Source organism: Anolis carolinensis, chromosome 2, assembly GCF_035594765.1.
Source record: "Anolis carolinensis isolate JA03-04 chromosome 2, rAnoCar3.1.pri, whole genome shotgun sequence".
NCBI lineage: Eukaryota > Metazoa > Chordata > Lepidosauria > Squamata > Dactyloidae > Anolis > Anolis carolinensis.
In genome coordinates this window covers 86,519,615-86,546,448 of record NC_085842.1, presented here as the reverse complement: position 1 = coordinate 86,546,448, position 26,834 = coordinate 86,519,615, and the positions used below count along the sequence as shown (strand labels likewise).

General features: G+C 44.1%; 1 protein-coding gene across 1 annotated transcript in view; it reads right to left on the bottom strand.

The window, feature by feature from the left end:
- Positions 1 to 26,834, bottom strand: part of rnf123 (ring finger protein 123) — a 148,991-nt gene that overhangs the window by 52,055 nt on the left and 70,102 nt on the right. Inside the window, exons 32-35 of the mRNA XM_062970118.1 lie at positions 11,923 to 12,062; positions 5,748 to 5,936; positions 3,397 to 3,472; positions 918 to 1,002 (exon numbers count right to left, since the gene is read on the bottom strand). Of these exons, the coding sequence (XP_062826188.1) occupies positions 918 to 1,002; positions 3,397 to 3,472; positions 5,748 to 5,936; positions 11,923 to 12,062 (490 nt within the window). The remainder of the gene's footprint in view (positions 1 to 917; positions 1,003 to 3,396; positions 3,473 to 5,747; positions 5,937 to 11,922; positions 12,063 to 26,834) is intronic.

The window sequence follows — 26,834 nt, the reverse complement described above, 5'->3', positions numbered from 1 at the left end:
GCCACAAATAGTACCCCACAATTGATGGTACCCCATTTAAAAAGAAGAAGAGCATCAGCAAGTGAGTATCAAACCATTCTTTCTGAAATAACCAGAGTTGTAGTTCTGTCTAAACACCATGCCAAGGTCAATGAAAGGAACGGAAAAAGAGAATGCCATTAGGCACACTGCAGAGCATCTGGAGAAACACGTCAACAGCCATCTTCCCTCAGGATTTTGTTTATATTTTCCCTTGTAACAGGCTAGTGTAGCCATAGGCACTGTTTAATACAACCAACCACCACAGGTCTTTGGAATTGTGCCCATCTGTCTGATCTACTGCTAGCACTATTCAGTTACCAAGATAGCTGATGATACATTTACCAGATGGGACTATGATTGCTACAGCATGAGTAAAAAATGCCTAGAAAGTACCAGAAAACAAAGGAAGATATACAGAAAAAAACAGGTCTTTAAAATTTTTGACACCAACAGAAAGGAACTTAAGATCATTTATTCTAGCTGCTTATCCTTCTGCAGAATCAGTTATGAATCCACATATCATATCAAACCACCAAGCAGAAAAAAGAGCAAGTGGCCTAACAGCAGAGAGCAGGAGAGAGCAAAGTATTCAATTGCCCTCCAATACTGCTGGACTACAGCACCCTTATATTTGCTTTGAATGCAGCTCTGTAAGGATTACAGAATTAAATATTTCCACCTTCCATAGTCCTAAAGAAAAAAAAATACTGTGAAGGCAAGCTTAAAAATTCATAAAACCATTCTGCAACAGAATGAGCATATAAAATATGAGCAAAAATAGAAAACAGTATAGATGATATCACCCCAATACTATAGGGAACACTGTTTTGGTTTATCTGAACAATATCAGAGTGGTGCATTCTCTTTTTGATGGATTGGAACTAGAGAACACTTACCCTTGGAAGTTTGTATCAACAAGAAGCCGGACCAGAATTCCTGTCACAGCCACGAGGATTGGATAGTGGTCTACGCTCTCCAGTCCTGAAGGGGAAAAGGTGATTCAGAGACATAAACCATTGGTCTTTTTAACTTAAAATGCCTGGGTCTAGGATGTGAGGGCACAAGTTCACCATGCTCCCCTCTCACACTTCTTTGAGACCCAGAAGAAGCCTTTTCCTGAATAGGAAGAAGCGCTTCCCTGGACCTTAAAGAATTGAGGGTGGGGTGGGGGGAAGAGAGAGAGACCATGGCAGAACTGCACCTCCATGCAAAAATCTGGAACGGTGCTCTAGCTTTCAGTCCTATCATCCACCAGGAGATATTCCTCCCATTTGTCGATACATCCACAGGTTGGCATCCTGTTAATGACTTACATGGGTGTATGCAAAGGTTACATGTGAATAAGTGCCATTTTGGATGAGGCTCAAAGGGCCACTCTCTTGCATTTGTACCTGTCCAAAAACCTCCTGCTGCTCTGTAGCTGTCAAACCCCAGGAGGAGGCCCAGTGCTATTTGTTACCAATGGAGAGGAGGTGGGGTGGAGAATCATAGTCATAGAATAAAAAAAAATGGGAAGAGACAGCATGGGCCATCTAGTCCAACCTCCTGCAAGAAAAGTACAATCAAAGCACCCCTGACAGATACCCATTCAGCCTGCTTAAAAGACTCCAAATAAGGAGCTTCCACCACACCCTGAGGCAGAGCATAACTGCTGAACAACTCTTACAGTCAGGAAATTCTTCCTAATGTTCAGGTGGAATCAGAGGAGATTCAGACCAAGATATGGCTGATCTGAGCTCCAAGGGAAGGAAAAAGTATATGCATGCCATTTGAGAATACATTCTCATTTATCGCCCATTCTCCCAAGCTGAGACCACCTGCGTCTCTATAATCTGATTTATCTCTTTCTTTCCTTCCTTCTCCATTGGTAACAAACATAGCAGGCATCCCTCTCAAAGCATGACAGGTCCCACCATCATGGGAAGATGTGGAATTGAAGAGTAAGATTTTGGTCCCAGTTTCTCCAGGACAAAAAGAAAAGGATTCAAAGATAGCCTGAAAAGAAATGTTTTTAGGTAAGTATTAAAACAATCCATGTTTTCAAACATTGTATGTAAGCTGGTCACCCCACATGGCAATATGTCCCATAACTCAGCATGGCAGAGTTGTCCATGCTGAAAACATGATAACCTCAAATGTTCAATGAATTTAGGAGGACACATTTTTACAAATTTAAAACAACCGATTAATCCTTTTTTGGTGTAATATAGCCTTGAAAAAGACCTGTTCCAGAATGTTCTTGCCATCATACCAGATGTGTTGTATAGGTGTCAAACATACTATAGAGAGGTTAGCAAATCTCAAAAAGTGGATATTTTGAGCCTCTTCCTATTCACAACTGGTATCTTCAAAGACACAGACTGAACTTTGTCCCACAGGAAGGAAAGCAAGGAAACAATACCTCAGTAATGCTGTTTACTTCCCATTAAGGACCAGCACGTCACAGAACTATAATAGCACTTTTGATGCACAAGATATCCTAGAGCAATTATATGATGATAGTCCATAGATAAAGCAGGTCTTTTCGGTTTCAGAAACAAGAGAGGAAGAACTGAGAAGTTATGTTATGCTCTCTTTGTTATGAGATACCAAATAAGCAACCAAAATGAATAATAGAACTACAAGATAAATGGAACTGCTCAGCACTTTTGCTTTTGACTCAGCTCCTGCCTACTCACTGGTATGTCCCTCTCTCAGCTTTTATCATATATAGCTTACTTCATATTTAGTAAGCTCTGCATGAGAAGAGATCTATTGGTCTTAGGTAAGCCAGGCACATGGCAATCACTTAATGACTACTCCTTGGGCAATGCTTAAAGATCCCATATCCCACAACTGTAAACGTTATATATTTTCATATGTATCTGAAGGGGGAAAATGCACAAGGTGTTCTTTCATGACTGGATGTACCTGTTCATTCTGATACACACCCTCCTAAACTGCAGTTGAGAACACCAGGGACTATGGAAACTGCATTGACAACGCAATGCAGTTCAAAAAAGATGGAAAAGAGTCTATCCCCAGACATTCTCTACCCTTTTTCAAGGGATTACTCGTGGCAGAAGTACCTGTACAGATACCAGAAATGTCCAGGACCAGCCAAAACATTCCTGTTTGGTTTTAGGAGAGCAGGGAGGAGTATGTCCCAGAAATGGGAGGATTAAGAACATAGGGTGTTACTTTATGCCAATCTACTCAGGCTGGTAGGGGCTCATATAGCTACTTAGGATAGGAAAAGCCCTTTCCCATCATTTGCTATCAAATCTTTCTAACTTTAGACACCGGGGACATTCTGGGCAGAAAGCATGTGTTTCCTTAATGACGTAGGGTCCTTCCCCGCGAGGGGGCAGAAAGACAGACAAGACGGCAGCTCACCTGGCAGGCGAAGATTGACCACTCTGTCAAACAAGTTCCGCTCAGCTGTCACACGATTTAGCACCTGATTTAATAGCTGCGAGGAAAGGAGGTGAGATGGAAAAATGTTTAAAGTAAAAGTGATCAACATATTGTGGTGATACCCTCACTAGACTAACTGAAAAGGCACACAGCAGCGCTTCCTGCTCTACCAATCTGAAGAGCAAGACTTAAACAAGCCAACCCTACAACTTTCTAAGCACCTTTCTGAAATCTATCTACAACAGCATGTACAATATTGAGCACAGCACTGTAATAAGTTGTACTGGAATGCAACACAGGACACGAAGAAGCACTTTGAGGATTGTTTCTTCCTGTACGTGGTAGTACTTTCCAACCTTGAATCCCAAAATAGCTCAGGAAGCTTTTTAAAGAACCTATTGAAGAGCAAATGGTGAAGCAGTGGCTAAAAGCACCATAATGCAGCCTGTGAGACAATGACAGAAAACCAGGCCCTCAGCAATAACAAGCAAAAAACAATGATCAGATTGCATCAGTTCACATTTCAAGCTAAGGCCCCCTCCACTGGAAAGGTTTTTACTCAAATCTAATGCTCACCTTTTTTGGCTAAATTACCTTGCCAAAATTGGGGTGAGCATTAGATTCACGTATTATGGTAATCTTAGTGCTGAACCAAAGTAAAAGGGGAAGTGGTTTCAGAAGCACTTGGAGCTCCTATTTGAGTGATGTCATCTCTAATTTAATGGCCAGGGCTCAATGCTATGTAATCTTGGGATTTGTAGTTTGATGAAGTACCAGCATTCTTTGGCAGAGAAGGCCCAAAACATTGTAAAACTACAGTCCGCATGACTCCATAGCATTAAACCAAGGCAGTTACAGTGGATTCATTCTATAGCATAGATGCACCCCAAGGTTGTCTTTTCCCTTGCTGGAAGCTTTGGTGCTCTTAACACGTTTGTTTTTAAAGAAGGAATTCTAAGCAGGCAGTAACTGTAATGGCCACATTACCAAGAGTACACCTTCTGTTGCTGTGCATTACATTAATCAGTAAATATTTTTTTTTAGTTTCAGGGTTTTGAAAATAGAGGTGCGCTTTAGATTTGATGGTGCATTAGACTCGAGTAAATACAGTAAATTGGAACCAGCTCTCTATTACACCAGAGGTGGCCACTGATCAAGTTCACTTTATTACAGTCAATGACCAGTTTGAGAGAAGAGGGACATAGTCCTGTACAAGCATATCAGAGTTATGAGTTAAGAGATTTAAAACTTTAACATAATCATATCATTGTTAGGAAATTAAGATAATTAACTTAAGAATCTAAGCTAAGCTAAAAGCCATATACAGGACTATATTAAAACCCAACAATATTTATGGAATTAAAGAGAAGGGAGGGAACAGAGATGCTCATGTGGCACAGGAAAGCCACTGGCAACATCCAGGAGGGCCATTTAAAAAAAAAAATCAATTGCTGTCACAGGAATTTCAGGGGAGAAAAGGCCACACAAACATTTTGTGGAAAGTGATATTTGGTTTAAAGGAGCTAATAAAATGAGGAAATAGCCAGGAATGAGTCAACTGTCCCAAACAGTATCTGATGCTTCATGTAAAGCATAGCAAATGTCTGAAAACATTTGACAGATGGGTGAGTGCTGCACTGTTTTAAGAATGAATTCATAACAAACGTGTAAAAAAAGGTTGAGAACTGTGTGTTAATCTGTTTTGGAATGTTACATGGCAGATTGCTATTTGAGTTGATCGCTTTCATACCCAAAACGCCAAAACACACACGTTGTTGGGTCAATTTAACTGCACAAGGATGCTAACAGTTTTTTGTATTTGTATTCTGCCCTACTTCCCTGAAGGAGCTCACGGCGGATTCCAACCACAAAAAGGCAAATATTCAATGCCTAAATACAACAATTAATACAAACATAACAACTAAAATGACCCAACATATAAGACATCTAAATTTAAATGAAACATAACCTGGGTTGCTGTGAGTTTTCCAGGGTGTATGTTCCAGATTCCAGATGCATTCTCTCCTGACGTTTCATCCACATCTATGGTAGGCATCCTCAGAGGTTGTGGGCAAAATGTCAGGAGAGAATGCTTCTGGATCATGACCATACAGCCCGGAAAACTCACAGCAACCCAGTTATTCTGGCCATGAAAGCCTTCGACAACACATGAAACATAACCTATCAAATATATTATATCTAATATAAAACAAAACATATAGCTCAGGCGGTGCAAATCTGGGCAAAGGACAACATTCCCATTCTCAGCTAGGAAATCTTTATCTCTATTGTACGTCCAACAAAATGTCTTCATGAAGAAAAGTGAATACCTGTGCAAGTCTCCTGAGTAACAGCTCTGATGAGGGGCGACTCCAGTCAAGGAAGATTTCAGGAGCCAGAGTGACAGTCATTTCCAAGACCCTGAGCAGACTCACTGAGAGATCAAAGCATGTTGCACACACTTTCAGTTGGCGACTGTCTACAAAGTTTCTTTCCAGGCGCTCAGCAGCTTGTTGGATCTAACCAGATAAAACACAACATAAGAATCAGTGAAAGCAGCTCCCATTCTCTTCACATTCCTCAAAAGCCCCTTCCAGAGCTTAGATCTAATTACAAATGATGGTTGCTTACCTGTAACCATGTTTCTTCAAGTGGTGATCTGTGAAAGGAGCACATATGGTACTTGGTGCAACTGTGCAGCAATCAACAGAAACCTCTGAAAGCTAAAGGCTTGTGGCTATGGCCCCGTCCATCCTCACCAGAGGGTAATATATGCCAAGGAAGGGGCTGTAGCCTTAGTTCCCTGCTGCCATGCTGTGGCTCGAGGTGTGAGGCATGCAAGTGGGGAGGACAGGCGGGGATGTGCTAATTTCACAGATCACCACTCGAAGAAACATGGTTACAGGTAAGCAACCATCATTTCTCCTTCGTGGTGTCTGTTAAAATGAGCACATGTGGTAGACTAGCAAGCCATGTACCTTGGTCAGCGGGTATCATGCCACAGCCAAGAAAAGAACTGCTCTCCCGAATGTGGTATGCCTTCTAGAACGGACGTCCATCTTAGAATGTGTTGCAAATGTGAGTGGGGTGGACGAGATCGCCACTTGACAGATGTCGTCCAGAGGAATGCCCCGTAGGTATGCTACTGAGGTAGCGACTGCCCAGTAGAATGGGCTCTTAAGTGGGGTGGAGGGTCCTTGCCAGTCATTTGGTAGGCAAGTTTAATAATGGTAGCGATCACCCAAGTCGAGAGGCACTGAGGTGAGACAGACATCCCTTTGGCATCGTTGCGATTGTTAGGGATTCCTCTTCTTCAGAAGAGGAAGGGGAGAAGGAAAGTGTTCATGAATCTGAGGGTGAGTTGGAATCTGAGGAGATTTTGCAAGTACCCACATTTCAGGAGAGGTGAAAGGAAACATAGAGACGTCATTCAGCTAGAATAGCTGCCAGAAATGCAGCTGAGTAATTAGGAACTGCTATAAAGCAGAAGCAGGAGCAGCCAGCTCTTGCTGGTAACAAACTGACTCTTCGCTCCCCTTGTGCCTGCCTCAAGTCTGTATCTGGGAAACTGCTTCTACGGATTTATTGCTGTTTCTTTGTCTGAAGTAAGACTGCTATTTGATTTGGGGATCTAACAGAGACTAAGAACTGTGTTTCCCCTAAGACTTCCTTGCTTCCTTTGCATTATTCCACTGAGTGTGCTGTACTTTATGTTTTGCTGAAGTAAAGCAGTTTTCATTTACTTCCCACAGTGTTTTAAAGCTGTTCTTGAAAGACAAAACAGGACAGCGATATTTCAGAAAGAGCCTTGGAGTCTTACAAAAATCCCTCATTCTATCGAGGTAAAAGGCTAGTGCCCTACGGGCATCCAGAAGATGGAGAGAATGCTCCAGACTTGTGGAAGGGTTCTGAAAGAAGCCTGGTAGAATGATGTACTGTGACATGTGGAAGACAGAGGCAACCTTGGGCAAGAAGGTGACATCCGTTCACAGGACTACCTTGTCATGGTGAAAGCGTAGATAGGGCTCATCCGCATACAAGGCGCAGAGCTCGCTGGTCCTCCGAGCAGAAGTAACTGCTACTAAAAAGCTGTTTTCTATGTTACATGAGTGAGACCAGCAGAAGCCATAAGCTTGAAGGGGGCCCTTCATTAGCGCTGACAAAATGAGATCAAGACGCCAGGATGGTGGTGAAGGGGTCACCGCAGGCCGAAGGTTTCTGTAACCTCTAAGAAATAGTAGTATTAGAGGATCCTGAAAACGGGAAGGGGCTTCTGCTCGCAGGCAATATGCAGATATTGTGGCAAGATAACATTTGAGAGATGAGAGGACCAAACCATCCTGGGTGAGCATCTGAAGGAAGTCGAGAAGCAATGAAGTAGTTGCTTCTAAAGGCTGCATGCCGTGTTGATGGGTGAAAGCTGCAAAGCGCTTCCACTTTGCCACATAGGACCGCTGTGTGGAAGGCCTATGTGGAAGGCAGCATCAAGGACTTGTGTTACAGCTTCAGAGAGGTGTGTGGACGAATCCACCACGCTGTGAAGTGGAGGGTCTGTAGATTGGGATGGAAGACCGCCCCCCCCCCCCTTGAGTGGCAAGGTGGTCTGGCCGGTTCATGATGAACCCCGTTCAAAATCATGTTGAGGAGTGCAAACCATGGCTGCCATGGCCAACATGGTGCAATGAGAATTGCATTGATGTTGTATGCGTATGCCTTGGAAACTATTCTTGTTAACAGGGGTATCGGTGGATACAGATACAGGAAAGGGCCGTTCCAATTGAAGAGGAAGGAGTCCCCCAGACACCCGCGGTGTTCGTCCTGAGGCCTCCTGGCGCAGTAAAGGAGACACTTGGCATTCTGCGGTGATGCAAAGAGGTCGATAGACAGTCGTCCCCAGCAGTGGAACAGACGAGCCACCTTGTCCTGATGCAAAGATCACTTGTGATCTGTCGGGCAAGTTCTGCTGAGGTGGTCTGCCACTAGGCTGTCTTGTCCCGGAAGATGTATCGCGGTAAGGCATATCCCCCTGGGGATGCACTAATTCCAGATGTTTAGAGTGAGATGGAGAGATCAAGACCGCATTCCTCCCTGCTTGTTCAGATACCAATTGGCGGCAGTATTTTCTGTATGGACTTGAACAACGTGGCCGCGAAGACCTGCTTGAATGCCCGCAGAGCCTTCTGTACGGCAGTGAGTACCAGGAGGTTGGTGTGGGAAACTGCTTCGGTTGGCAGCCAGAGGCCCTGGATTGCCAGAGAACCCGAATGGGCTCCCCATCCCTGGAGAGAAGCATCTGTTGTGAGAACTGTCAATGGTGCTTGCAGGCAGCAGGGCATGCCTACGCAAACATTGTGGCGAGATGCCCACCAATGCAGAGATCTACATACTGGTGCAGGTGCAGTAGGAAGTCAATGAGGGCTGTGATGGAGGCGGTTGAAAACCCGCAGAAACCATGCCTGTACCGGTCGAAAGCAGTCGAGCGAACAGTGTTACTTCTGTCGTAGAGGCCATATGGCCTAACGTGGATTGGACATGCCTGGCTGACACTGCCGGTAGACGTATGATTTGCTGAGCGGCTGAGCATAGGTTGCGAAATCGCTCCTCTGGAAGATAAGCCATCCGCGTCAGAGAGTTGATTCTGGCTCCAATAAAACAAATGTCCTGAGTAGGATGCAGATACGATTTTTGGTGGTTGACCACGAGACCCAAGTCCTGAAGAACAGAAATGGTAATATCTATGTTCTGGAGGATCTCAGAGCAAGAGCGACCGACCAGAAGCCAGTCATCAATAAGGAAAGACTGTAATGCCCCTCAGTCGCAAGTGAGCTGTTCTAGCTGCCATCACTTTTGTGAAAATGCGGGGTGCAATTGAAATCCCAAAAGGGAGAACCCGAAAAGAAAAAGCCCTGAGTCCTATTTTGAAGGAAAGGTATCTATGGTGACGTACTGCAATAGCAACGTGAAAATAAGTGTCCTTTAAATCTATGGTAGCGAACCATGGTCCCTGAGGGAGGAGTGAAAGGATTGTCTGCAGTGTCACCATTCGGAACCTGAGTGGCCAGATATATTGGTTTAGGCCTCTTAGATCCAGAATTGGCCTCTGGCCTCCATCCTCCTTAGGAACAAGAAAGTATGTGGAAAAGAAGGCTGAGGAGAAATCAATAGGATGCAATGACACAATTGATCTGGCTGATCCGGTGGCATTGGAGTGTCAGCCGATGAGTCTGAGTGAGACTTTCTATCAGCATCATGGTCAGAAATCCAGGAAGAAGTGAGAGCAGCTGAAGCCTGTTTCACCTGTGGGGAAAGGACCGGTGGGTGTCTGGTGTGGAGTGAGCTCTGCCCTTTGATGTGGAGTCCGGGTCAAGGTTGGAGAAAGGCAAATAGAATAGTACAAACACAGTCCAAGTCATGGTATGGAGAAGGTCAAAGAATTATCCAGTAACAGTCCGAATTCAAGGTTTTAAAGTTTTTAAAGTTTGTAAATTTAGAGAGGTTCCTACTATGCTGCTACAAAGGGTGGCAGAAAAAAGGAACTAAGGCTACAGGCCCTTCCTTGGCCTATATTAACCTCTGGGGAGAGTGGGTGGAGCCATAGCCACAAGCCTTCAGCTTTCAGAGGTTTCCGTTGATTGCTACACAGGTGCACCAAGTACCATATGTGCTCATTTCAACTGACACCATGAAGGAGAAACAACTAATTCCTACTTCCAATAAGGATGGGATGACAATGACATTACTTTACACATGTAAATTAATGAGAGTAACTTCTTTCCTTTTGTGGTGTAGCTGTAATTTTCTCTCTAGGCACCAGTGAAATTTATTTATTTATTTATTTATTTATTATTTACTCAAGGTGGTTTTACATATGCAATGATTTAATGCCTTTAGACAAAAGACAATTAAATGCATTTAAGTTAAAATTTAAGAATTAGTGTTAAAATTCTATGGCTAACTTCCACAAGAAACTCTGCAAAAAGTCCTGCTAGAAGTTATCCATAGAATCACAGTGGAAACTTAGAACACTTGTTGTGACTGCGCCTTCGGGGATTATGGTTGATGGGGATGGAATTCGAAGAGGAAGAAAAAACCCTCGTGATGAGGGTTCACTGGAGGAGTTGCGCAGGAAGCGATTTAGAGAGCTATATGGGGGATCTTCTGAGGAAGATTCAGATGGGGAGATGGATGCTGAGGAACAGGTGGTGGCTGGGGAAGCGGGCACTGAATGGGCACAGCCACCGGAGATGTCTGGGGATTTGGGGTCTATGGATACTTCTGAACCTGGGGTTTCTGCAGGAGCTGATCCCAATTGGGATGCTTGGAGAAGGGAGGATGGTTCTTTAAGTGTTCATGGGGTTAAGTGTGGGCAGGATGATTGGGACTCCGACGAATTGCTAGGTACTCCAGATCCACGAGCTCTAGCTGTGTGGAGCTCAGATTCTGAGTAGATTTGGGACACCTGGTGTTTGGGTGTGAGTGTTTGGTCACCCAGGAGGAAGGGGAATAAAATGGGAATGTTTGGCCACTGCACTTTGCGTGTGGCAAGGTGTTGCTGAGGCGCCATTGGGATCTCTGTGTTTCCATGAAGACTGGACTTGGACTATGATTTGAATCTGCTGTTATAACCTAGCTTGGCTATCGCTGTGTCTTATCGTGGACCTGTTTTGGATGACTGCACCCTCTTCAGACCTTGGATCGGAATTTGACCTTGCTACTGCCTTCGCCCTGTGATTGATGACTACTATCAGCTTTTGACTCCTGGCTTGCTCTTTGGACACCGCTGTTATCTCCTGACCTGACCTTGGAATCCCGGACGACGTCTTTTCACCATCCTTTTGGAGCCTTCGGCTTTATCCACATTGTGGAAGCAGTCTACTGCATTCTTAGTTTGTTTGTTTGTTTCCTGACCAATTTGGTGTTTTCTTTTGGGAACTGTTCCTTTGAAAACTACAGAGCCGGCTGGCAGGGCTTGGACTCAGAAAGTGCAGTTTGCACTAAGTTTGTTTAGCTTTGTTTTTATCTGCTTGTGTTGCTGAATTATATTTTTGTTTGAACTGCTCTTGAAGCACTGATAGTGAAGTGTTTCAAGGTTTTTTCTGTGTTAACATTACTTTTTGGCTTATCTGCTGAATAAACTCTATTTTTGTTCGCTAATTGGCATCTGACTCTTGACAACACTTCTCTAGGCATTTTTTCGGTCTCCCAGAATAATTCTATTGTATGGTTTGGCTGTTTCTGGTAAGAAAAATTAAGTTCCAGATTTCAAAAAATCGTGTTAAGCGAAGTATCAGGAATGAATCCCTCTCCTAATACACAGATCTACTACACAACCACAACAAATCAGTTAAGACTAATTTTCCAAGCTGTGGCCTCTCTCAGATCTTGCCTGAAATGTTGAATCCCCTATAACCTGTGCTGTTATTTCTATTAATATCTAGCATGGGAAGACCTTATTTATCCAATGATATGTCATCAGACAGATTTATTCTAGATTCAAACCCTTACCTCCTGAATCATGCCAATGAATTCTGAGAAGGCCCAGTTCAGTTGGTTAAGGACACTATTAAGGAAACTGGGTGCCATTTCACGGTCGCTTCGCAGCAAGTCCGCCATGTGTCGCTGTAGCAGTGTGGATGGACAAGGTTCTGGAATGAAACAGCAGAAGTTTCTAAAGAAACCACATTGGCAGAAGGTCCTGGAAAGTCAAAGCCTCAGCCCTGCCTGCTTTGCTGCAACAACATGGAAAGATAAACATTTTAACACCTTTTGTCCTCCACTGACCCTATCAGTACATACAGCACCATTTTGCCTTGTAAAACCACAAGGAATTCTTTGAGCCTCTTCCCACAGAGGTCCCCTTTACAATAAACAGAAATGGCAGGTGCCCTCTCCAAGGCCAGCTCTCACATGGCCTATTCTGAGCCTGTCCCATCTCCAAGGCCTGAAGCACTTTGCCATAATGCCGCCCTGAATTAGCTGGGATATAGTCATGCACATTTGCTGTCTCCATGAAAATAAGAAGTTATATCCTACAGCCTGGCTCCAGCCAAGCTTCCCTCCCACTCATCTCCACAAGGCCTCAGGTCAACTCAGAACTAATCTTTCCCGAAAACAGTCTCACAACAGCTCCTCAGCAGGGCATCAGTGCGGAGGGAACAGATCCACACCCCTCTCTGCCAGTACTACATGTGTTCACACTTGTCAGCCTAGCTCCAATTGGAAATGACAGTGAGTGAGAAATCTAGAGGACAGGGAAGGAGGAAAAATCATCATCCCTCAGGAAATCTGCTAGCTCTCATCAAGCAATTGCCCTCAGCACAGTATGAAGAAGGGACATTCAATTCCCCCATTCCTTTTCACCTTCTTCGTGGAAGCAGACTGACATGAGGGCTCTTGGAGACGTCAGTAAGAAAACATATTCAAAATGAAACTATAATTCAGTTGCAGATGCCACTAATATTACAGGAGCCCCAACACTAATAGCAATAGGAAATAAATCAGTAAATAAAATCAATGATAAGCCACCCAAGGCCTGTTTTTCATATTGCTTCTCCCTCCTTTAAATGATTATAAAGGTTGGTCACACATCTGCCTTTTGAATTTGCTGAAGATCAAATGAAAACCGAAGAACCCACTGAACTGAGCCAGGTTGTCTCAAATTCACAAGCTAACCCTTTTGATGAAAACATAAATTGCTATTGGGCATATATCCCTGCCTCATTTTGAAAGCCTCTATGTTCATTTATATCAGTGATTCCCAAAATGGGCGCTACCGCCCCCTGGTGGGCGCTGCAGCGATCCAGGGGGGCGGTGATGGCATCTATTAGGACTCAAGGGTGGGGCCAGAGGAGGGGCGGGGCCTCTTCCCAAGTGCCGGAGACAGGGCTGAGCCCCTGAGGCGCCTGTTAGGACACGGGGGCCGAGCTAGAGGTGTGGGTGTGGCTTCATCTCAAGAGCCCGAGACAGGGCTGAGCCCCTATACCTCTCCTGAGAGGCCTTTTAGGACTAAAGGGCGGGGCTAAGGGTGGGGCCTCTTCCCAAGAGCCCGAGACAGGGCTGAGCCCCTATACCTCTCCTGAGGCGCTTGTTAGAACACGGGGGCGGGGTAAAGAGGTTCATCCCCGTCAGGTACTTGGGAAGAGGCCCCGCCCCCTCCTCTAGCCCCGCTCCTTGTGTCCTGGCAGGCGCTGCAGGACATGGATAGAAGCTCAGCCCTGCCTCAGAGCTCATAACTCCGTCCATCCCAGTCCTGGCTGCCCATTTGTGGCCCCGCCCACCTTCCCTTCCCCCTCCCAGCCCTGCATCTTGGACTAAGGGAGAGGCTCAGCTCCACCCTCTTGAGCAGGAGCCACGCCCACCTCTCTAAGCCACGCCCCCCTTTCCAGGGGGCGCTGAGTAATATTTTTTTCTGGAAAGGGGGCGATAGGCCAAATAAGTTTGGGAACCATTGATTTAAATCAAGTTACCTTCCAAGTCAATATTACCTTTCAAATCAACTTGTTTTCTTTTAAACACATAAGAAACTCTTATCTGTGTCTGTCATCAGTAATGAATTGGATGAGAGCAAACAAACTGAAACTTAATCCAGACAAGACAAAGGTGCTCCTGGGCAGTTGGAAGGCAGATCAGGGAATAGGGATCGAGGATGTGCTGGAGGGGGTTACACTCCCCCTGAAGTTTGGTGGTTCTCCTGGACTCAGCACTGAACCTGAAGGCCCAGGTATCTGCGGTGGCCAGGAGGGCCTTCACACAATTAAAACTGTGCCTGTTCTTTGAGAGGCCGGATCTGGCTGCAGTGGTACATGCCTTAGGGCGCTTCCATGCATACTTAAAAACCACGCCAAAACAGGTTAAAGTTCTAGTCCCCTCCCCACAAACCAAACTCCAGACTTTCTCTCAAGGAAATCTCTCCTCTCTCTCTCCCCCCCCCCCCCCCCACACACTTCCTGACATGCCATTTTCCTGCGCCAGGAAGACTGTAGGGAGAGACCTCTGTGGCAAGTTTGCGGGCCCAAATGGGGGGCTGGAAGCGATGAGATAGTTGCCATCCCGCTCCTCCTGTTTTTTCAAAGCCTGAAGAAATGGGATGGCTGTGGGAACTCACCCCGGGACTGCGGAAGAAGTTCCGGTAGTCAGTCCATACAGGACCAGACCCTCATTAGACCTGAATCTTTCATAAAGACCCAGATCTAATGAAGTGTTTAATTAATGCAGAGTAAACTAGGGAAACCTCAGTTTACTCCACATTAATTCGCTTTTACAGGAGGCATCATTTGGACGCCTCCTGTAAAAGCCTGACAGGTCCTGCATTTTTGGGCCTGTCTGAATGGGCCCTCCCATCTGGATTACTGTAATACATTGTACATGGGGCTGCCCTTGAAGAGTGTTCGGAAACTTCAGCTGACCCAAAGAGCTACAGCCAGGTTGCTAATTGGGGATGTGTACAGTGAGGAAATAGCCCCCCTGTTGCAGCAGTTCCACTGGCTGCCAGTTTGTTTCCATGTATAATTCAAAGTCTCCATCTTGTCTCCTTGCTCCAGCTGAAGGCCCCTCCCATCAGTAACATGCTTTGCTTATATATATATATATATTTATGTAACATTTATTCCACATTAACAATAGAAAAAGAATCACATAGACCTCCAGGAATAATGCTAGATTGATTCCATTCTTTGAGGCGGCCTGGCTGCGACATACAAATTATCAGTTGAATGGGAACTTGGTATCTGCTGGTTTGGTTCCATGACATCCACACCCTCAGATACCAGAGTCCCATTATATAGAACTAGCTGTGCCCGGCCACGCGTTGCTGTGGTGAAGTATGGTGGTATGGGAAACAAAGTATTGAGGAATTGGTGGTAGTTAAGGTAAAGGGTAAAGATTTTCCCCTGACATTAAGTCCAGTTGTGTCTGACTCTGGGGGTTGGTGCTCATCTCCATTTCTAAGCCAAACAGCCGGTGTTGTCCTTAGACTCCTCCAAGTTCATGTGGGATGACTGCATGGAACGCCGTTACCTTCCCGCCGGAGCAATACTTCTTGATGCACTCACATTTGCATGTTTTCGAGCTTCTGGGTTGGCAGAAGCTGGGGCTAACAGTGGGGGCTCTCTCTGCTCCCCCAATTCAAACCTGCGGCCTTTTGGTCCAGAAGTTCAGCAGCTCAGCGCTTTAACACGCTGTGCCATCAGGGGATATTATTTCCTAAAGGTTGTGAATATACAATATTTCTGATTGTTTTGGGGTTTTTTTGTCTGTTGGAGGCAAGTATGAATGCTGCAATTAGGGAAAATGATTAGCATGTAATGGATTTGCAGCTTTAAAGCCTGGCTGTTTCCTCCCTGAGTAAATTTTTTGTTGGGAGGTGTTAGCTGGCCCTGATTGTTTCCTGTCTGGAATTCCCTTGTTTTCAGAGTGGTGTTCTTTGCGATATTTAATGTGCTTCTACTGTCTGAGAAAACAGAGGATTTGCCAGACTTTGATGATGGGAATACTTTGTTGGGAGGTGTTAGCTGGCCCTGATTGTTTCCTGTGTGGAGTTCCCCAGTTTTCAGAGTGTTGTTCTTTATTTAGTGTTCTGATTTTAGAGATTGTATTGTTCTGTTTTATTATACCACATTAATTTTTATATATTCTGATTTTAGTGTTTTTGAATACTTGGAGCCAGATTGTATTCATTTTCACGTTTGACTGCAACACAATAATAATAATAATAATAATAATAATAATAATGATAGTAATAATAATGACTTTGGTAATACACACTACTTCACTCCCTCCTCAGTTTCCTTTCTGGAAGAATCCTTTCTTGGGAGGTGTTAGCTGGCCCTGATTGTTTCCTTTGTGGAATTTCCAATTTCCCTGATTTCAGAGTGTTGCTCTTTATTTATTGTCCTGGTTTTGGAGATTATATTGTTCTGTATTATTCTATCACAGTAATTATTTCATATTAAAGTAGAATCTCACTTATCGAACATTCGCTTATCCAAGGTTCTGTATTATCCAACGCAGTCTGCCTTTTAGTAATCAATGTTTTTGTAGTCAGTGTTTTAAATTCATTGTGATATTTTAGTGGTAAATTTGTAAATACAGTAATTACTACATAGCATTACTGTGCATAGAACTACTTTTTTTGTCAAATTTGTTGTATAACATGATGTTTTGGTGCTTAATTTATATAATGATAACCTAATTTGATGTTTAATCGGCTTTTCCTGAATCCCTTATTATTCAACATATTCACTTATCCAATGTTCTGCCAGCCTGATTATGTTGGATAAGTGAGACTCTACTGTATATTGATAATCTTATATTATCTGCTTAGAACTGGATTATATGAGGCCCCTTCTTCACAGCTGTATAAAATGCACACTGATGGATTATAGGGCAGTGTGGAGTCAAGATAATCCAGTGCAAAGCAGATAATATAAGATTATAAATGGGTTATATAGCTGTGTGGAAGGGCCTTGAGTCGACACTGCCATATAAACCAGTGCAAATTAAATAATCTGTGGAAGAGGTTTAAGTGAGGCCTAAATCTGCCTGTCCCCTGGGCTGAGTAGGTTGCTAGGAGACCAAGTGGACGGAGCTTAGCCTTCTAACTGGCAGCAATTGGATAAAAACAATTATTTCTCTCCATCTAATTAGGACTTTTTCTTTTCTTTTTGTTGTATCAACCTAGAAGCGTGGATGATGGGTTGTGTTGTCAAATTTCGAGGTTGGGGCCCCGTAGTTTTGTTGTTTTGTCTGCTGCCGTGATTCCATCACTCTTTTATCTTTTATATATCTATATATATAAAAGGGTAATGAAATTTCTGCCTAGGACAAAACAAAACTACACATCCCAGAAACACTAAACTTGGCAGCACAACCCCTCATCCATGCCTCTACGTTCATACAACAAAAAGAAAAGAAAAATAAAGTCCTAATTAGAGGGAGAGGAATAATTGTTTTTATCCAATTGCTGCCAGTTAGAAGGCTGAGCTCCGCCCACTTGGTCTCCCAGCAACCCACTCAGCCCAGGGGACAGGCAGAGTTAGGCCTCACTTAGGCCTCTTCCCCACTGCCTATAAAATACAGATTATCAGATTTGAACTGGATTATATGGCACTGTAGACTCAAGGCCCTTCCACACAGCTATATAACCCATTTATAATCTTATATTATCTGTTTTGAACTGAATTATCTTGACTCCACGCTGCCATATAATCCACTTCAGTGTGCAGTCGGACACAACTGGACTTAATGTCAGGAGAAAACCTTTACCCTTTACCTTAACTACCACTAATTCCTCAATACTTTATTTCCCATACCACCATACTTCGCCACAGCAACGCGTGGCCGGGCACAGCTAGTATTATATATTTAGAAAGAAGATAGAAGATATGTATATATGTGTATATGTATGTATGCATACATATATTGTGTGTGTGTATGTATGCACACATGCATATATACATATATACAAAATAATTTACAATAATATATAATATTTTAATATATATTTATATGCATATAATATTAATAATATTATTTTATAATACAATATAATACTAATAATACAATATAATAATATCAATTATACATTACTAGCTGTGCCCGGCCACGCGTTGCTGTGGCGTTGTCTGGTGGTGTTGGTGAGAAATTGTTGAGGTAGTGGTGATATTGAATGTCTGTTGGCTGGGCACAGCTAGTAAGATTATAAATGGGTTATATAGATGTGGAAGGGCCTTGAGTTTACACTGCCATATAATCCAGTTAAAATCTGATAATCTGTGGAAGAGGCCTAAGTGAGGCCTAACTCTGCCTGTGCCCTGGGGGCTGAGTTGGTTGCTAGGAGACCAAGTGGGTGAAGCTTAGCCTTCAAACTGGCAGCAATTGGATAAAAACTATTATTCCTCTCACTATAATTAGGACTTTATTTTTCTTTTCTTTTTGTTGTATCAACCTAGAGCCGTGAATGATGGATTGTGTTGTCAAATTTTGAGGTTGGGGGGCCTGTAGTTTTGTTGTTTTGTCCGCTGCCCTGATGCCATCACTCTTTTATATATATAGATATATTACAGTAGAGTCTCACTTATCCAACATAAACGGGCCAGCAGAATGTTGGATAAGCGAATATGTTGGATAATAAGGAGAGATTAAGGAGAAGCCTATTAAACATCAAATTAGGTTATGATTTTACAAATTAAGCACCAAAACATCATGTTATACAACAAATCAGGCAGAAAAAGTAGTTCAATACACAGTAATGCTACGTAGTAATTACTGTATTTACGAATTTCGCACCAAAATATCATGATATATTGAAAACATTGACTACAAAAATGCGTTGGATAATCCAGAACGTTGGATAAGCGAGTGTTGGATAAGTGAGATTCGATTGTACATGTAATATTATTAATAATATTACAATATATAGATATAGTACAATATGGCAATTTATTGCCAGTATTGTGCTATGCTAATAATATAATATTGTATGTAAATTTAATTTGTAAGCCGCTCTGAGTCCCCTTCGGAGTGAGAAGGGCGGGATATAAATGTATTAAATAAATAAATAAGTGCTGATTGCGACCTATAAAGCCCTAGATGGCTCAGGTCCAGGCTATTTGTCTGGTCGCATCACCTTGTACGAACCTGCCTGGGCTCTGAGGCCTTCAGAAGAAGCCCTTCTCTCGGTCCCACCTCCATCTCAAGCTCAGCTGGTGGGAACGAGAGAGCAAGCCTTCCTTCTCATTGGCTGCCCCTCGAATCTGGAACTCCTTTCTTTCCAGGGAAGCCAGAATGGCCCCTTCTCTGTTGTCCTTCTGGTGGTAAGCTAAAACCTTTTAATTCAGACAGGCTTTTAAAGGAGAAAGTTTTAAAGATCAAGTCAGGGAATGATGTTGTTTTAGCTTTAAATACATTTTAATTGGTTTTATGGATTTTAACTATTAATTTTTAATCCCATTGATATTCAATTCTGATTTAATGTTTGTGTATTTGTGGATTTTAATTTGTATGGAAATGCTTTTAATGTAAGCTGCTTTGAGTCTCCTTTATGGATAGAAAAGTGGAGTATAAGTAAACATAAACAAAAATGTAAACAGAAGAAGAAGAAGAAGAAGAAGAAGAAGAAGAAGAAGAGGAGGAGGAGGAGGAGGAGGAGGAGGAGGAGGAGCAGCAGCAGCAGCAGCAGGAGCAGGAGCAGGAGCAGGAGGAGGAGGAGATTTTGAAGTTTTTTCTCTTTGCATTATGAAAAACCACTCCCAAAATATATTTTTCTACACCCCATCCCCAAACTCCTGGTGCAATACTCTCTCCTAAACAAGGTTCACAAATAATCACAAGTATCCAACTACTTGCTTGCTCACTAGCAGATGCAACTGGAAAGCTAATCATGCAGGCATGAACAGTCTTAATAGCGATACACCAAGGCTAGAAGAAATTGTCAATAGGTAATTATCAATACATCTTAAAGCAGAAAACAGTAGGGTGTGTGTGTGTGTCAAAGAGAGAGAGACAGCAAGAGAGATAAGCAAATCATCTGTGTGTCCCTTTCTCACGTAAGAGGCATCCTCCTCATCACTGCCTTCATTAGTTACAAAAATTATCAAGGAGCTCTCCAGCCAAGAAAAGAATATGAGCTGCCCATCACTAAACAATGATTGGTGTTTAGAAAATGATCCTGAACCTGGAGCCTCAAGAAAGTGACCACCAAAGTAAGCAGAAAAAATGAGGAATCCTAGTAATTGAAAGGAGGGCAGTGTTTCAAATTCCACACAAAGGTAAAAGCCGGAGGACATTTGATCTTCCTGCCTTTGTCTGTACTCCACTTCTTCCTTGCAGCTCAACAAATTCTTGGGGAGAGGGGAATAAATTCAGCCCCTATTGGACAATGTCCCAAGGACAGCTAGTAGGCAAACTCCTTTCAATTAACTTGGAATCAATTATTCATTAAAGTACACCTCAAAATAGCACAGAACATGATCACTAGTCAGAGGATCCTGTGCCCTTCCTTAGACCTTTGGGATCCAAGTGCAGAAATAATGTGTAAAGATGCAGGACTTTGCCAACACCTAAGAAAGTAAAGAAATGCCACATTCCCCATAAGGTATCCATATATGAAAACACTGATACCCTAATTTGGAGGCTCTCCATGACAACTTTGGCAAAATCAACCAGCTCACTAGGCTGAATGTCTGGGTTATGGTGGGGAAAACGTTTGGGTGGTGTAGAGGAAACGCTGCATCTGATGAATTTTTCTTTTTTTCTTGTTCATTCCCATCTTTGATGAAGAATATGATTAAGAAAAGAAGAGATGCAGAACATTAAAGAGGAAAAGGACAGGAGAAGCAACAGCCACAAGGGGAATTCCAATGGGGACAACTACAGATTTCCTTGGATTCATAATGTGCCCTCCAACTAAAGGCACATATGCATCAACACTGAAGTATAATTGGCAGGTCACTATCACAGACATCTGGATGGGTCTTGCCACCATCACTTGGTGTATGCTGATCTATCCTCCTTTATTTTTTTCACCCAACATTTCCATATGCTAGGCTCCACCTACAGTAGGATAGGAGTGGCCTGTACACCAAGGATGTGAGGGGAAGGGACTCTGCTAAAGGGCTGAACCCGACTACTCCACCACCATACACATGGAAGACAACAGGAAACTTACTTTGGAAACTAGCAACAGAGAGATCTCCTGGACCCAAGAAATAGAGAAACAAACAAACAAAGAAACATTAAATATAGATACAAGTGTTCTTAGACAGGCTGAAAAGGTGCTACTGCTGCCACCTTCTGCTGGGATGTGAAATTGGCCATTTCTCCTCCATTATACCATCACTCCAAAAGCCCATGGGTCTGGTTAATAACTCACTACCCACTAAGTGGCTCAGAAGAAAAGGACTTCTCAGAAAACAGAGCCTCCAATATCTCAAAAGTCCAGGTCAACTCAAAAAGAAAGCTCGTGGCAACAGATCCAGAATTTTTTCTCTATCAGAAAAAAAGCTCTCAGGCACATAGCTAGTACGTCTTACAATAATGGAAGAACTGTGGCATAATTTCTGAGATTAGCTAGGAAGAGAAATCAAAGTTCCCCCTACAGTTTGTCACAAGAGTCACTCATAACTCTTTATTATGCCCAGTAAAGATGTCTTGAGTACGATTTTAATGCTGGATTTCTAAATGGGTAAATATGAGGGACAAATGCTCCAGAATAAGATTGGGGTACTCCTATTCTTTAGAGAAATTAGACGAACTATTGAACACTACTGACGATATAACAGATGGATACACAGGAGAGTCTGACACCCCAAGAGAGTCTGCTTAGTTTAATATAGGTACAGTAGAGTCTCACTTATCCAACATAAACGGGCCGGGAGAACGTTGGATAAGTGAATATGTTGGATAATAAGGAGGGATTAAGGAAAAGCCTATTAAACATCAAATTAGGTTATGATTTTACAAATTAAGCACCAAAACATGTTATACCACAAATTTGACAGAAAAAGTAGTTCAATACACAGTCATGCTATGTTATGATTGAGCCTCATGGCTCTGTTACTGACAGACGTGGGCGTAAGACTCCTCGAGAGTCAGATACTCTCGAGGAGCGAGAGAGAAAAAGACTGCGAGACATATTTGCAGCACCATCTGACGAGGAGTCTTTCGAAGGGTTTACGGAGAGAATGGAGGAGGGGCTGGTTAGCTCAGAGGAGGATGAGATGGATTGGACTCGGGTAAGGGAGGAAGTGGGTGCCACTGGCCATGATGGGACAGAAGATGAATGGGGACCTTCAGGATTAGACCCATGGTTTAGCTGGAGGGATGGGACGGGATCCACAGCTGGAGATGCTGTTGGGCGTAGTCAGAGGTGTTCCAGCTCTGACGAGGAAAGTGATGAGGAAACGCCCGGGTTAAGGAGGACAGCTGACAGTGATGAAGATTTGTAACTGGCATAAAATGGGGCTTGAGAGCAATTGCAAATTGCGTTGGGCAAGGTAATCTGGGCAAACGCTTGGGATCCGTGTGTGTGTGGGACGCTTCCCTGAAGACTTGTGTGCTTTCCTGTGCTGTGACGTAAGTTGATTGGAATCCAGGGTCAGACGGCGGGAGGGATTGTGTGGGCATTTGTTTGTGCAAACCTGTGCTTACTCTTATTAGCTTGACCTTCCGTCGTCTTCTTGACGGACGCCATCTCCTGCTTTGAGAACTCGGACTGAACTGACCACGGCTTGTCTTCCCCCCTTCTTGGACTTGGAAAAACTACAAACGTCTGCTTCTGGCTTTGATCTACGGAACGGAACTGGTCTACTCAACTGCTACAATCCTTGGCTGATTTACTCGTGTTGGAGATCCTGTCTGCTGTGTGTGTGGGGGAGCGACGCAAGTTACTCTAAGCACAGTGTTGGCAGCAGAGAGGAATCTGCTGCCAATTAGTTGCATTCTTTGTATCTTTTGTTCCTTGGCTTTCGTTTCGTTTATACCCAGGCTGAAGCAAGCAGTTTGTTTTTACCCGGATTAAACTCCGGTTTAATCCGGTTTATCTTTTGAACATTTACTTTTGCCCCTTTTTGCTCCTAAAGGCAAAAACTGCCTGGCCCTTGTGTTTTACGGGCATTTTTGAGTTCTGTAATCTAATAAACTCTGTTACTTTGAATCTTGTGGCGTTCTGTCCTTGACAGATTGCCCAACGCCCATAAAAAGTTTATTGCAGCAATAAACCCGTCAGGAAGACGATGGATGAGTTAAGGGCCAAAGTAGACCAATTGCAAACGGCTTTTACCGTTATCCAAACAGCTCAGGCTGTGAAAGGACATGTTTTGACTCCTGAACGCTTTGACGGAACCAGGTGCAAGTTGCCAACCTTTTTGGCACAAGTGGAGCTTTATTTTTCTCAGCTCAGTGCTCATGCTTTTCCTACAGACACTAGCAAGGTGGCCTTTATTTTGAGTTTGTTGACCGGTCCCGCAGGACAATGGGCCACTAATTTAATTTTGGGAAATGACCCAGTCAAGGACAATTTGAATAATTTCAAAAAGTTGTTAACTGATACTTTTGGGGATCCTCTCCGCACGGAGAACGCTGGGTGGGCTCTGTATCGTTTGAAACAGGGAAAGGGGACTGTTTTGGATTACTTAAATAAGTTTAACCTGTATCGCCACCAGCTGGATTGGGGGGAAAATGCATTCATGCTTTTATTTACTGCCGGGTTAAGTGATATGCTCCAGGATGAATTAGCACGCTTGGAGCCGGCTGAAAGCTGGGACGCCTTAGTAGCTAAGGTGCTGCGTTTAGACGCAAGGTTCGAGGCTCGTAAACACTCAAAAGCAATGTGTGCGCCACCCATGCATGTAACCAGGGCACCTGTGGTGATGGGGGAAGAGCCCATGGAGCTTGGGGTCTTTAAAAAGCTGTCTACAGAGGAAAAGAGCCGTAGGAGGCAGCTGGGCTTGTGTTTGTACTGTGGGAATGCTGGGCATTTTGCCAAAAATTGTAATGTGAAACCTTCCCAGCTTTCGGGAAAAGGCCAGCCCTAGTGCGACGTGAGTCCAACGCACTAGGGCTCCTCAAGCAGTCAACTGAGGGGAGGAAGCATGTTTTCGTACCCATTACATTATCTGTTGGGGGAAGGGAACTTGTTTCTACTTTGGCACTGCTGGACTCAGGGGCTACGGTCTCCTATGTAGATATTGAGTTTGCTAAGAAGCATGGCATTCCTAGAGTGCGCAAGGCATGCGACGTGTGGGTGGAAGGAGCAGATGGGAGACTGCTGGAGACTGGGGTGGTTAACCATGAAACCTCAGCAGTAACGTGGGAGGTGCAGGGAGTAACGGGAACGTTTGTGTGGGATATTACGAGCTTGCCTAGATATGATGTGATCCTGGGGATGGATTGGCTAGCTGTAGTAAACCCACATGTAGATTGGGCAACACGTAAAGTGATCTTAAAGAGGCAGGATTGTTGCACTCTAAATGTTACTCATTCTGATATGGAGGGAGTGCCTGCTGAGTATGGGGAGTTCTCTGATGTATTTTGTAAAAGAGAAGCGGACAAATTACCACCGCACAGGCCATATGATTGCGCCATCAAGTTGGCAGAAGGTGCGAAACTGCCAGCAGGGAGGCTGTATGCCTTGACTGTACCGGAAAGGCAAGCTTTGCGGGAGTTTCTAGATGAAAATTTAGCCAAGGGGTTTATTCGCCCATCTAGTTCTCCAACTGCGGCACCGGTATTCTTTGTAGCCAAAAAGACTGGGGAACTTAGGTTGGTCTGCGATTATCGGATCCTAAACAAATACACCATTCGGGATAGGTACCCGCTGCCTTTAATCTCGGAACTGTTATCAAGGGTGCAAGGGGCTAAGGTCTTTACCAAGCTTGACCTGCGGGGGGCCTATAACTTAATCCGTATACGGGAAGGGGATGAATGGAAGACGGCATTTAACACGTGTTTCGGATGCCACGAGTTCCGAGTCATGCCTTTTGGGCTTTGTAATGCTCCTGCGGTATTTCAGAGGTTCATGAACGATGTGTTCAGGGACCTAATTGACCAATTTTTAGTGATTTATTTGGATGATATCTTGATTTTTTCTAAGGACGAGAAAGAACATCGTCAACATGTCAAGCAGGTTCTGCACCGACTGCGGGCTAATGGGCTTTTCGCCAAGGCTTCCAAGTGCGTCTTTCATGTGCCTGAAGTGGAGTTCCTAGGTCATGTAGTGTCAGGTAGGGAACTTAAAATGGACCCACATAAGGTTGACGCCGTCAACTCATGGCAGGAGCTGAAGACTAAGAAGGATGTACAAAGGTTCTTGGGTTTCGCTAATTACTACCGGGAGTTTATTCCGAATTTTGCAAAGCTCACGGTACCTTTGACGCAGCTTCTGCGCAAGAAACAGCCATTTGTGTGGGGGCGGGAAGCTCACGAGGCGTTTCTACAACTAAAGTCTAGTTTTCAATCGGACAACATACTAACCCATCCTGATGTTGACAGACCGTTCGTGGTAGAAGCGGACGCTTCTAGCTACGCGTTGGGGGCTGTATTGTCTCAGAAGGATTCCTCAGGGACCTTGCGTCCCTGTGGATTTTACTCGCGGCAACTAACACCCTTCGAGCAGAACTATACCATATGGGAGAAGGAGTTGTTGGCGATTAAGGTGGCGTTTGAGGTGTGGCGGCACTGGCTTGAAGGGGCACGGCACCAGATCGTGGTCAGATCTGATCACAAGAACTTAGAGCACTTGCAAACAGCAAAGAAGTTAAACCAGCGTCAAATCCGCTGGGCTTTGTTTTTCTCCAGGTTTAACTTCAAGGTGCAGTTCGTGGAGGGGAAGGCAAACTTGCGGGCCGATGCTTTATCCCGCAAGCCGGAATTTAAGACCAATGAGCAGGTAGTATGTCAGACCATCTTGCCTACTGCCTCTCTGTGTGTTGTAGATAATGAGCTTGGGTTACATGACCAGATCCTTGAGGCTCAGAAGGATGATGTATGGACACAGGAGCAACTGATGCTGCTCTCTGCAGGTAACCGTACCATACTGCCGCATCTTCAGGATCAAGACGGGGTATTGGTGCGTAGGGGGCAGGTTTACGTACCAGTAGGGACCCTCAGGTTGGAGGTGATTAGAGCCCACCATGACGAACCCATGGCTGGGCACTTTGGCAGGTTCAAGACCGTACAGCTTATCACCAGGAGCTACTGGTGGCCAAAGATGCGGCAAGACATTCTGCGCTTTTGTGACAGCTGCGCCGTTTGTCAGCAGAGTAAGACGCCTGTTGGGCGCCCTAGAGGGTTGTTATCGTCTTTACCTGTTCCGGAGAGGCCATGGCAAATCATTTCCATGGATTTTATTTCAGATTTGCCTAAGTCTGGGGGTTATACTTGTATTTGGGTGGTGGTGGATTTATTTAGTAAACTGGCTCATTTTATTCCTTGTTCAACCATTCCGGCGGCCCCTACGTTGGCCTTACTATTTACAAAGCACATCTATCGTTTGCACGGAGCACCCGAGGTGATTATTTCAGATAGGGCTCCGCAATTTGTGTCACGCTTTTGGAAACACTTCCATGAGTGTTTGGGGACTAAGTTAAACGTGTCTTCAGCTTTCCATCCGCAAACGGATGGACAGTCGGAACGGGTTAATGGGCTCTTAGAGCAGTATCTGCGTTGTTTTTGTTTAGATCAACCCACGGCTTGGGTAAAGTGGTTACCGGTGGCGGAATTTGCTTACAACAATGCGGTGCACACGTCTAGTCAGCATACGCCATTTGAGCTAACTTATGGTTTTCACCCACGGGGAGGTGTGGCGCCGTCGACCAATGTGGTCTCTTCGGACCCTGTGTACCGCTCTTCGGAAATGGCTGCATTGCATGATGTTGCCCGTCGCTTACTGTTGGAAGCTAAGGCAACGCAGAAGACTCAGG